At 40.1% G+C, this 13,086-nt stretch overlaps 1 protein-coding gene across 5 annotated transcripts in view; it reads left to right on the top strand.

Moving 5' to 3' along the window:
• The window catches only part of NCKAP5 (NCK associated protein 5), a 390,172-nt gene extending 377,337 nt beyond the window's left edge, over window positions 1-12,835 (top strand). For all 5 annotated transcript variants that reach the window (XM_071435389.1, XM_071435391.1, XM_071435386.1 and 2 more), the window contains exon 20: window positions 11,213-12,835. In XM_071435389.1, the coding sequence (XP_071291490.1) occupies window positions 11,213-11,494 (282 nt within the window). In that variant the 3' untranslated portion in view covers window positions 11,495-12,835. The remainder of the gene's footprint in view (window positions 1-11,212) is intronic.
• The last annotated feature ends 251 nt before the right edge of the window (window positions 12,836-13,086 follow it).

Below are 13,086 nucleotides of genomic sequence, written 5' to 3'. Positions count from 1 at the left end.
GCTGTCCATACAGGGCTCTAACCATGCCTGTGCATGGAGGAAATTTTTATTCATTGTTATGAGTATTTGAATCCTGAATAATCTAAGATATTGAAGAAATTAACACTTAAAAGGGGTTTTTTTGGTATTCTAATAAATATTAAATGCCAGCTCATTTTCAGCAACATTTTTTCAGATTATTCATTCACTAGTAGGGCCTGGCAACTGCTTTGTTCTGTATTTTCATCCTGATTTTCTGTTTGTGTCATCTTTGGGCATTCAAAACATGAGTGTGCATTAGCTGTACAGTGTGTCTGCATGAATTCCAGTTGTATTTTAGTCCTCCTAGTGGCCTATTATATTAACAATATTACAATCCGTGGTTAGGCATAGGAACATGTTCTGTATCACCAGTACCTCCCTGCAGTTGCAGCATTGATGCTGCAGTAACACTTCTCCATTGCTAAAGTCAATAAATCTCCTAAAGCATTTGTCCAACAGATCCAGTCATGTGGCAGCTGTCACTTCACACACTTCTCTTTTTATGCAGAAATTGCAGTGAAATCAATGCAAAAAAACCCCTAATATTATTGCCCTGCAGGAAGCCCACTGTGGGAGCAGGAGCCTATGCTGCTGCTGCTTCACACCAAATTCCTTCTTCAGTCATAGCCAGCAGAGGTTTTCCCACAGCCACACAAGGGGGGTCAGAACCCACAAAAACAGGGTTCCCAAAATATCTTTTCACTGTGCCTTCTTCCTCTGAGAAAGCCTAAAGAGCCTTGCCAAAATATCACCTCACACTCTAGGAAGGGCCTTTTACAGCCCAGGTGGGCTCAGCACACAGAGCTGCCTCCCTTTCAGGTCCTGTTAGATGCTAAGCTGAGCTTTGCTGGTGTCCAGGGAAGCTGGAGGTGGAAAGGCAAAGGTCTGTCCAGCACTTGTGCTCGAGTTTTCTGTCTCAAGGCTGTGCCCCTCACAGTTTTCAGCCCCTGATGGCTCCTGCCAGGTCCCAGTGGGACACACTCTGTGTGCCTGGCTGGGCCACCAAGTAGGAGAGAGCTTCTCACCACCAGAAACAGATGTACTCATTTCTAAAAGATGAAGTAAACACATCTAAATCCATAAATTACCTAAAATTCCCCTCGGATCGCAGCCAGATGATATGCATGTTAATCAAAATGGATATCACTGCTTTAATTCAGTGAGGAGGCAAGTTCAGCATTTATAAATCTCCTGGCTCCATCTGCAGCTGTAGCAGTGGTCATCTAGGTGCCCAGCATTGCTCTGCTTAATTGTGATCATTTCTAATCATTGTAATTCTTAATTCTCCTGATAATAGAGAAACAGTGTTTGGTTTTGAGCATCCTTTAGAGTTAAAAAGGGGACTATCACCTGCCATCAGCATTTCAGACATGACTTGCCTGTTCCCTGCACGTACCCCAATGTGCATTTTGAACACACAAAGTAGGTGCTGTAAGAGTGTCAGTGGCTGGCCCCAGTGTCAGAGCAGCCACAGAAATCTGCAGGGAAGGGAGCAAAGGTCCCAGAGCCCAGTGGGCAGCTCCCTGTGGCCACGTGCATGGGAGCATTGCTGTCATCCCCTCCTCCTCAGCACCTTCAGCCCCAGGCAGGCACCTGCAGCTCCCCAGGAATCCTGGAGCCCCAGCCACAGGCCTGGCTTGGAAAAGCTGTCCTCCAGCACATCTGAAACTCAGCATTAATTCCTTCCCTTTTAAATTGCATTTTTTACCTGATTAGCTTCCAAAAGGTTTTCTAAATTCTTGATTAATTTTGGGGTTGGCTGTTTAATACAGTGTTTGGTTAACTAATTCATGTAGTTGTTTATAATTATTGCCTTGCTATAAAATCATCTTAATAGAAGGTTGGGGGGTTTTTGTTTTCTTTCCAGTAGAATAACAAGTTATTTTATTATTCAAACAAGGCTTACTTCCTGCTGTTTTCAATAAGATTTTTAATAAATATGTAAATTTAAAAATTAATTTACTGCATACGTTTGGCAGCATGATTCTTGAACTGACAAAAGTTTGATGGATTGTAAAATTATCCTCCATAAAAATCATCAGTCACAGTAAACAGAATTTATCAGCCTCTGGTAATTCTACAGCTTTTTCTTCATCTTATCTCCTGTTAGGAACTCACTTAAAATTGATTATAATATAGTATGTTTCTAGAAATGTAATTCATTTATATATTAATTAGATTTTAGGTTAATATCCCATCATGGAATAGGACATGAGCCAACAGTGTTTTCCTGTTGTTGCAGAACTGCAGTAGAGAACCCTTGATTACTGTTCCCATGTGGTTTTACCACCAGGACTAATCACTAATCAAATTCCAACCACATAAAATGGAACATCCTTCATAGCATTTATTTTCTAGCTGACTTATACTATAGGCTTTTTATTGATACAACTTGCTGTACTGAAATGAACTAAAAATTGCAAGAGAGGATTTATCCTTCTACTTTAATTTGGTTCTGCAGCCTGTGCCTGAAACTCTGTCTTGGGTTTTTGTGCGTGTTGTGCTGCTGTCCCTGAAATCCTCTGGCCTACAGCAGAGATAAATTGTTTGCATAAATTTAGAAGGTCCAGGTCCATGTAGATGACTGTACTGTTATGTAGGATTTGTTAGCAGATGAACTTCAAGCATAGGTTTCCATCTGCAATTCATGCTTTGCTTGAATCAGTGCTGGAGCTCAGCTCAGAACATCAGCTGGAGAGGTGACAAGCACAGTCACATAACCAGCATCATTATTTGCATCTGTCCTGTCCCACTTTCCTCTGACTACAAAGGAACTTCTCTAGTCTCATTGCACAGTCAGAAAACAGTGTGCCTGTGCTTCAGGCTGCTACAGATTGACTGGGAAGGCAGCCTGGGCTCTGCCCCATTCCCCTGCTCCTCCAAGAGCATTGATCCCAGTGCAGCATTTATCCCAGCCCCTGACCCTCACTTAGGGAAGGTGCAGAGGAGGGCACACCTAGTGAGTTTCTTTCCTTAGTGCTTTTCAGAAGCCTGGTGTCACAGAAGGGAAAAGAAAGGGCAGTGGGTTTGAGTTAGAATCATTAGAGGTAAAACATCTCTGCTATGTAGAGTTGATTAAAATCAGTAGTGGAATGGGAAATGTCAGCTTCAGGCTCCTAAAATAAACTATGCTTTTAGACTGGGATTTAAGCAAGCTAACTCAGAATTTTTTAATAATGAAGAAGGCCCTGTTTCCAAATTCTAAAATTTTGACCTCTGTATTCCTGGTGAGAGCTTTAGTTCTGATGTATGTGCACCATGGACATGAAGGCTCCCTCTGCAGCAGCTGAGCCTTGTGTTCACAGAGAGGGGAACTGATGGCTCTGGAAAGATTGTTTGTCTCCTCCCAAATTTCCTTCCTCCTCAGAGGCTAAAAGTAAAAAAAAGCCCCATTTGCTGTGGAACTTTGTTTAAATCACCTCCCTGAATCCTTCTGAGAGCTTGCAAGAAGGGGCATTCCCTCTCCTTCCTCTGCAGGTTTTCCAGCAGAGGTTCATGCTCACTGAACTCCCTCTCAATGCCCACCACAAGCCAGTCTTCATAGCTGGGAGAATTATCCCTACATGCTTTTGTCATCCTGCTTGATTTCTTCTTGATCCTGCCACATAACCTTGCTTCTTCACTGGTTGCACTCAATGATCTTAAAGGTCTTTTCCAACCTAAACAGTCCTGTTATTCCATGATTCCCTTTCTACTGCTGCTGTCTTTTTACCCACAGGTCAGCTGGATGGTCACAGGTTATGAATCTAGTCCAGGGCACAAAAGACAGGATTACTAGTGAGGAAAATCCCTACCCACTTGCAATTACCTTTTGCAGTACAGTATTGGAGTGCAATTCCATTTTTCCAGTTCCAGTGTTGTGGATGAATGACACAGACATTACAGGCCAGGAGCTGAGGCATCACTAGGGAGATGGGGGATAAGTGTCTTTGTAACTACCAAAATGAATTGTCTTATTCAAAAAAGCCAAAGGTGGAAGATGAAGACAGGTAAGAACACAGCTAAAACTCAGGAACAGTACTCTGAGAATGGTTCAGCCATACAGAAAAAATTACTCTGATTACTGAAAATGTCAGTGAGATTATATGTTATATGACTGCAGCCCTGCATTTACTGAGTTTGAGAGGATTTTTTCTCATCAGTCAAATGGGATATAGAACCTGTATCTTTAAGAAATGCATTTGGTACTGGATTTTTTTTAAAAAACCAACAACTTCAAGCTGTACTTTTTCCCCCTCCTGGATTCAGATCCATGTAAGTATCCCAATTAAAAAAAAAAAAAATCAATCAAACCTCTAGTCTAGGATAAAATTGTAGCCCTTTTTTTGTATAAAGCCCCTTCTTTATTGAAGCAATCAGCCATACTTTCATCAAAAAAAGGGTAACTACTTTCATTCAGTAGGACTAACCTCTATATATTTAAATTCTGTGAGGTGAAATATAGTGTGATGAAGACTGAAACAGTGAAGTTACTTAGGACTGCATAGTTCCAGTACCATTTGGTTATCACTGACAACACAACCCTTCATATAATTCTGTCAAGGAAGAATACTGACCTTCAAATGGTCAAGTTCAGTCTCTTTGTCACCAGTCTTACCTTTCAGTATGATTTTTTTCACTGCTGTTTTTTTCAACCACTAGAAAATCAGAAAAATTTTGCTATTTAACTCCCTCTACAAGTAGAGCTAAAAGGATCTCTGAGAAGTGAAGTGAATCCTATACATCTCTTGTTCTTTTTCAGTCCATCAGGTTCTAAAAACTGAGTAACAGCTTCCTTTCTCACCATGGATATTTCTTCCTTAATGCCTTGTGGTGAGCTTCTGATTGCACTAAGCACTGCTTTTAGTGGGCAGATTCCCTCTGTGAGAAGCAAAATTGGTGATTCTGCCAAAGTGAACAGAGCGAGGCTGTGCTTTGCCTTCTGGAGAAAGTCCTGGTGTTTAATTGCTTTTCTTTTTAATACATTGCCTCAACACACTTGGCTGAGCACCAGCACCATTATCACTTTCCAAGGTATTGCCACTTAGAATTGTATTTTCTTATTCCTTTTTAAATAAACTTTGTCCATGCAGAGTTGGTGCAGCCAGTGGCCATTCTGAGGCACTATAAAAAAATAACATTTTTGCCATTCAGTTTGTACCTGAACAAAGGCAAAAAGCCTGGGAACTCAGACCTCGACACCCTGGTCTATTAAATTATGCCATAGTTCAAAGAGGGTTGGTATAAACCTAATCAGGTCAAACAGTCTTGTCATGTCAAGGAAATATTCATGTAGAGGATGGTAATCTTGGCATTACAATGCTGAATGTACTGAGTCATCTCATCATTTTATGAAAATTCTGCTTTTCAAAGCATAAGGCCCAGCTCACTAAACTAAATTCTTTTATTTCCTTTTAAACCACACAAGAATTCAAGCTATAGACAACATAAGTCTCAATTCCTCAGTTCAGGAGGCAATAGCTGTTTTGTCCAGATCTGCAGCTATGGATTATACACAGTTTGTGCTAATCAGCTGCTTTTCCTTCAAGGTAATTCACTTACAATTCAGGATCATGAGAAGTGATACTGAAATATATTTGTAGGTTTTTATACTCTGAAATACAGTAGGTAAACTTGGATTACATAGTCATTGTTACATTACCCATAATGCCATCAGGGGATGATGCATACCAATGTATATCTGGCTTTCCTATCAGCTGCTGAACATACTAATTAACTTAAAAATGCTTCCTAGCAATGCATTTTTTTAACACAAAAAGAAGCTGGCACTTATTGTTTATCATTGAAATCTGATGTGTGTCTCTGAGAATGTCATTATCTGCTACAGCAAAATAATTTTGGGATTTCTGCTCAAGTAGAAAAAAGAAAAATGATTCATTATTTCAGAAATTATTTTACTGTCAGTCCAGAAAATAGATGAAAGCTTCTGACAATGCACAATGGAGAGCAAGGCTTATCTTATTATTTAAAGTTATGCTTTAGAGAGAAAGAGGTTCAAACATCCCATTTTTAGCTCCGCTGTAATGCAGCAGAGGTCACGCAGTTACAGCTCTCACCTTTGTAGTTTGCTGGATGGGGCTGTGTAACTATTTTCACTGCAGAGTGTTCCCTGTTCACCTGATGTTCAGTGGGATCTGGAGATTGTTCACTTTGCACAGAGAGCCTGCATGGCATTCTGTCCTGGCTGGGGGACAGACAGCCACTGCCCAGCCCTTTTCATGGGGCACCTTCTACTGCAAAGGGCCCTGGGACACTGGAGAATTCAGTGAGAAGTTACTCCTGATGAGACCAGCACATCTCTGGCCAGAAAAGTGCCCTGTATCTCCTTGCTCTGCAAGAAGCTGTGAATGTATGAAAATTGTCCCCCTAAACAGGTTATGTATGAGCAGCCTATGGTGCTGCAGCAGCACATCCCACTTAGACCTCCTGTGTCGTAAATACAAAGCAGTTACAGGAGTTAGAGGAGAGCTAAATTGGAAGAACTGTGAATTTAAAATAAGAAATAGTGGCTCCTGGGATCAAGTTTACCCTGAGCATATGCAGACAGAGTAACAAGCAATTTTTAAAAAGTAAAATCTAGAAAATTGTTTTCCCTTGCAATAAAGTTATGAGCAATAACTAAAAAAACAAAAGGGAACATGTTTTGTATCTTCTATTAGAGATCAGATCTGAAACCAAAGACCTTGAGTTATACAATTAAGTATTGATTTTGCTGATCTATGTTTAATTCTCATAGCAATTTTGTTGGTTTTACCCAATAGTGTTTTGCAGTTATACTTCACTTGAAACAATGCCCTTCCTGCTTTTGTGTTAATCTAAAAACTAAATTGCCCAATGCATGAGTGACATAAATAAAGTTCACTTTATTCCTTTTTGTAACTGATTCTGAGCTCTTTAAAGTGCTGGTTAACTAAACTTAGACAGCTGGAAAATACATTTATCCTGCAGAATGGTTCGTTTCTATTTCTGGGCTCTGGGACTCATAAGCACAGCCTGACCTCCAGATAACCAAAGCTTCTGTGTGCTACCACAGTCAAGAAATGGCCTTGCTGCTGCTCTCCTTCCTGCACACGAGTGTGGGGCCTCTGTGCCTATGAACAGCCCATCCTTCCCTCTCCTCCTTCCCACTACACCTGAGGAATCCTTGTGCAGCTCTTCCTGCTCCTTGATCACACAGCTCTGAAAAGGCATTCTACCCACATGTAACTCTCATTTTTACAGTTTGGAGAAAATCTAATTTGATGTATTAATGTAGGAATAACACCTATTTATAATGTATCAGTGTAACTGCAGGCTAGTTTTGTTTTCCTAATTTGCTGTGCTTGAAGTGACATGCCAGATTTTATTACATCACTAATGGGTTTTAGTTATTCCCTTTAGGATGTTGCCAGCAAGGAAACATCATTCTGATTCATGACTCATGGATTTATTTCAAAGTGATGTGGCTGGTGATGAATGTCTGTGTATGTCAGGAGGAGTTTCTGCTCTTCTGACAGCTGCTCACTGCTCCCAGGTGGTGCAAGGCTCCCCATGCTGGGCAGGTAAGGAAGCTCCAGCTGTGGGGAGCTCTGCACCTATACAGTGGAGTAGAACAACAAATGCTCCCCATACCCTAAGGCCATAATGGTACAGATTTTCCATACAAAAATACATTTAGGTTAAGTAAAAGAAGCTAACCATTGATCTGATTTAGGCCAGAACTGTTACAGAGGCACTGTGAAAACTACAGATCTTGTCTGCACTGAACCTTTTTTCCTTTTTTTTTCTATTATCTGTCTCTTGTAGACCAAAATCTCTGACTACATGTTTTTGTCTTTTCCCTTAATTAATACTTAGGAAAACACAGAGAGTCTGCACCAAATGCAACACTCACCTTGTTCACAGAACAGATCAGAACAGTCAGCAGCCAACACCTGAGGGCTGAAATGGTTCATTCAAGGATCCTGTGTGAGGGCAAGCACGGGCTGCTGGTCCACCTTGGCTCTTGTAGCAGCACTGAGCAAAATCAGGAGTCTTTCTCTGTGCTGTGGTGCCAAAACCACCTGTTCACTACACAGAAAGCCACTCATGGCTTAGAGGTTGGGCGCTCTGTGCACTCCTCAAATCTCACCCAGCCCTCCTGGGTGCAGGGCACACCCACCTCATGTTCCACTCTGCAGGAGCAGCTGCTGAGTCACTGCAGTGTGACTCTCAAATGCATTAATGAACTAATTACTTGAAAATAAACAATGCTAACATCTTTGGGTTAACCCTTGTTCTTTGTTAGAGCTGTGACTCTGCTGCAGTCAATAGCAAATCTACATAAAAAACCACAAAGTTACTATGTAACCACATGGACAATTTATCAATCAAATTCTAACAATAATTGGTTTGCTTTTTCCTTTTGTTTCATCTAGCAGCTTTTGAGACTGCCATGAATAACAAGAAATTTATTCAAGGATGAATCTAAATAAACACTCTTTGGTAATTTTTTACAAGCTGTATTTATAGTAACTAGAGAAAAAAATCTTAGATTAGCATTTCTGTTCTGACACACAAGGTTAAAGAAATGACCAGTGACTTTTCAGCTCTAGGAATGTACATAATTGTTTTATTGTGAGAGAAAATGATTTGTTGATTGTGCAGATTCTTACATTAATATCTCTGCTTAAAGTTTTATTTTTGCTTATGAGTTTTCTTCTATGTGTTAAAGAAAGGAAGCTTCAGGGTTTTTTTTCAGAAGGATGTAACTGGGTATGAGGACACCTAAAAAGGACAACTCTTTATCCAAAAAAATACCCATAACTTATTTCTGAATTGTTTCTTGTTTTGGTAATAAATTTTGCTGCCACTGTTAGAATTAGTTTTCCCTTTAAGCCCTGCTGTATTGTAGATGTACTGTTCACTACTCAGGATCTTTTGCCAACAGGTTTCTCTGATGGGCTTCAGTTCACTTCAATTTCACTTGATTCAATGTCTTTGCTAAAATTTTTAGAGTACTTTTGCTCCCTGCAGTTTCTCTAATGTACTTTATAAAATAAATGAGAAACTAGGGTGTGATTAAAGTAGGATTGTAGCCTAGGTTGTGCTTGAAGGGTATAAAAAAACTATTGATACTGCATATATGCAGAATATACCAATGAGTTCAGTCTAGTCTGTCCTGAGGTGTAAATCCATCCTTCAGTAGCGTAGCCAAAATCCTCTGACTGTGATGCCTCACCCAGGCTGCTCTGTCCTGCAGATTCTCCAGGTGCCCCTCCTGCCCAGGAGTTGAAATTGGCTCCATTTGAATCAATAAGAGTTTTTTATCACAGGCCTTACTGACTGCAGTATTGAGTCCTGCAGTCCCAAGCCTGTGCTAACTAGTCACATTCCATTTATCTAAAGAAAAGCTGGGAAGTGGGAAAATTAAAGACAAAGAAACATCATTTAGTCTGCCATATAATAAAGCATTTTAGGCTTAGCACTCTGAAAAGCAGAAAGTGCTAACATGTGTTATTGATGCCATGGCTGAGAATATTCTCATCTGGCCTATAGAGAAGTGAAACAGCTTCTTCAGTATTTCAATTGAGGGCAAAGAGGAGAGCATTTAAAGGTGAAATTGTGAAAAATTTCTATTGTAGGGTCCTAAATTTGTGTTCGTTCCCATTACCAAGGGTTATATTCCTCTATCTCAGAAAACATTTTAATTACAGATATTGAAGACATTAGTTTTAACTGTCATCTAAAATTAGAATCCAACACAACATTCCCTAAAACCTTTTAGACTCAAGATTAATTAATGCACCAAACAGAAAATGTTCATTTGCTAAGACTTTAGGATCTCCTGTTGCTTTGCTTAAGTTTGTTTGAAACATTTTCCAAAAATAGTAATCTAATCCATGCATTGTCATCTTATGAAATGTGACAAAATCAAAGCAAAAACAGTCATTGGACTGGCATTTCAATTTTTATCTAAGTAGCCATCAAAACAAGCAATCAAACTATGTAACAATTTGTCTTCCCCTCGCCAGAGATTTCCAAGGAGAAGCAGCACAGCGTGCACAACATTTCACTGACTTGAAGCTTGAATTCTGCAGAAAATTCTAAGGACCCTTTACAACTGCACATGTAATGACCCAGAGCATCCACACATCTGCCCAAGCTGTATCTTCAGTGTGCTTAAAGTGCCACCTCATTTTCTAGCTAAACAAAAATGTTGATGCCTTGGATTTACAGTAATTTACTGATTCTGTCTTTGCCATCTGATGGGAGTACCAGAAATGAGGAATGGCTTTGCACTCTGATGGCATATCTCAGAATGCCTGAATCTTATCTGCCCAGGAGGTTATTGAATGTTGATTGTAAAATGTCAAATGCTATCCCATATATCTCTGGTAACATGATCTGTAAGAGGAGTTAGTTACTCACTCAGATTTTGAAATACTCTGTATATGAACAGCAGGTCATTTTTATTGAGCTGCTCCCTACACAGCTCCCTAATGATTCCTTGGTCAGATCTCTGATTGAAAATACCAGTAGCTAACAAAGGGATACAATTACTCTGGTACAATCCTACTGTGTGTTTTTAATATAATGTGCTAATACATTGTCCAGTGTTCCCACAGAATTACACCACTTCTGTGAGAAGTCCTGACCAATATCTGATTGATTCTGGTCTGTGGGGATTGGCCCAGTTCAGTGCAATTTCCTGTCTTGTTGCTTTCTTGTCTATTAGAGAGGGTTTGGGTTTGTGGAAATCAATAGCCTTATACATGCAAAATGTGAAGCTATTCCCTAGCAAGTTTCATTTGCATCCGTAATTTATGGAAAATGCTCTTTTCTCCTCTGCACTTTTCTTTTTTTTTAAACTCTACTTAAACAAATACCTGTTTAAACATACCCCCCAAAGCATTCATGCAGGAGAAGATCTGAATTCCTGTGAGGATGCTGGAGATGTGTTTAACTCATGCATAGCCAGGGTCTGCTGCTTAGGACATTAATAGCACTTGAGTGTTACATAAATGGAGTTCTATTTGTCTTAGAAGAATCATTAAAGTTATTCTTTATCCTAAAATGGACACTAATGCTCTATTTAATCATAACAGTTATTAAAGCATCTAACAGTTCTATTTCCTTTAACCCTGTGAACTTTAGAAAGATGGTAATTAATGGTGTACAATAGTATAACTCTTAAAGGAATATGCTTCCAATATTTCTCTCACTTTTACAGAAATTGAAGCTAACTGAAGAAACAAAAGAAGATTCCCAGAATAGAGTCCCTAAAATTTCCCTGGAGTCTCTCAATAAATTTAACAGCAATAATGTACTTTTACTAGAAAAAGAGAAGAACTGTCTGAACAAGGTTGAAGGACAGAAGGCAGAAAATGGAAAGAAAGAAGCAGCTTCCTTGACCAGCTCGGGTCGGCAGGATGTGGACAACTTGGAATCCCTGAGTGATTCCCTGTATGACAGCTTCTCCTCTTGTGCCAGCCAAGGTTCCAACGACGTTTAGGGACACTTCCCACAGGCTGCAGCACGGGGTGGAGCTGGAGGTGAGCGTGGAGAGAGGAGGGAGAGGAGACTTTGCTTGGCAACTCCCCCTGGAGCTGGCTGTGCTCACCTCGGGGTGTTCTGAGCTCCCACCACACAGCAATAACACAGGGCAGCATCACGGTGGTGCAGGGGACTCAACACACCCAACACAGCGAATACACAGAATAAAGTCTTAATTTTGCACTTTTGTGAATATCTGTACAGTTGTAAATACCTTGGGAAAATATATTTGTAGGGATACACGACGGCAATAAATATTAAATTGGTGCTATGCTCCTGTAATGGCAGATTACTAACTTAAAGATATTGGTGTGAATATTAACAAGAAAAGCTTGTAGATTTTTTTAAAAAGAGTTATAATTGTCCTAGTCTTAAAACTGTATGTAGAAACACTGCATTACCATAAACTTGAGCCTACCAGATTGTCTTTAATAAACTCTCGTGGACTCCCTTTTAGAAAACATACTTTATTTTTTCTTCTTAGTGCAATTCCATACAGGTATTCTAGGGAAACATGCATTTCAGTTATTACAACTTCACAACAGGTGTCTTATTTCAGAAGGGTTTTGACTTTTGACATGGCAAGAAAATGAATAGATTAAAAGGCCTGATACTGCTGGCATTGGCTTCATCAGTCATGCACATAACTGTTTGAAGGATCAGGGTCAAAGCAATTCACTGCTGACACAAACAGGAGTCCTGTAGGGAAGAGAGCCACATAAACCACCCTTTACTTCTGACTGCAACGTGGCTTCTCACCTTCCACCTCCTCTGTACTGTACTCATTTCCCATCAAATTAAAAATGTACCATGCTGTGTTATCTTTTCTAGTCTCTGTTTGGTCTTAAGTAAATTCTGAACACTAAAATTATTTTTTAAAAAACAAAACAACTCCTGTTTGTGACACATTAAGATGTTGGTGCTAACCAGTACTAGTTCAAACATATCTTGGAGCAGGGGGATGGGGCTGTATTGGGTGTTCTTGTTTTTTTTCTACAAAGGTTGTTTATATGTAAGGGAGAGTCTATTTCAAAGGTTCTGTGTATTTTTTCTAGATGTGAAGTATTTATAACTGCTTTTTGTACAGCAATTGTAAACTAGATATATTTGGAGTATTTCTAGACTCTACAGTTTCTTTAGCACATGCTTGTTAATCTTTGAAATATTGTATGATCAGTGTTACTATTTTGTGCAATTTGTTATATTTTAATTCATTTCTGCCGTATACTTGCATCGTCTTTTTCAACTTTTAAGAGATTTTCATTGAAACATCTTTGGTAAATAAAACTTCTCTTGCCTACCGGTGCCTGCTGAGGGGTTTTGGGAAGGGGGATGCTGTGACAGCTTGGGCTGGGGTCAGGGGGTACCCACCGAGCCGCCCCCGCTGCGGGACAGCGCACACGGGCGGGCAGTGCTGGGAGAATTCGTGACACGGGGCTGTGAAACAGCGATTTCAGCTTAATTAACTCTTCCTTGGAGCAGAGCTGTGAAACGATCACTGGGAAATAATCCGGAGAGGAGGCGATGCACTGAGACGGTCCCAGGGGGGAC

The sequence above is a fragment of the Agelaius tricolor genome, unplaced genomic scaffold, assembly GCF_023055355.1.
Source record: "Agelaius tricolor isolate 1412-34295 unplaced genomic scaffold, bAgeTri1.0.p SCAF_10, whole genome shotgun sequence".
NCBI classification, from domain to species: domain Eukaryota; kingdom Metazoa; phylum Chordata; class Aves; order Passeriformes; family Icteridae; genus Agelaius; species Agelaius tricolor.
This window is presented reverse-complemented; position numbering and strand designations above follow the sequence as displayed.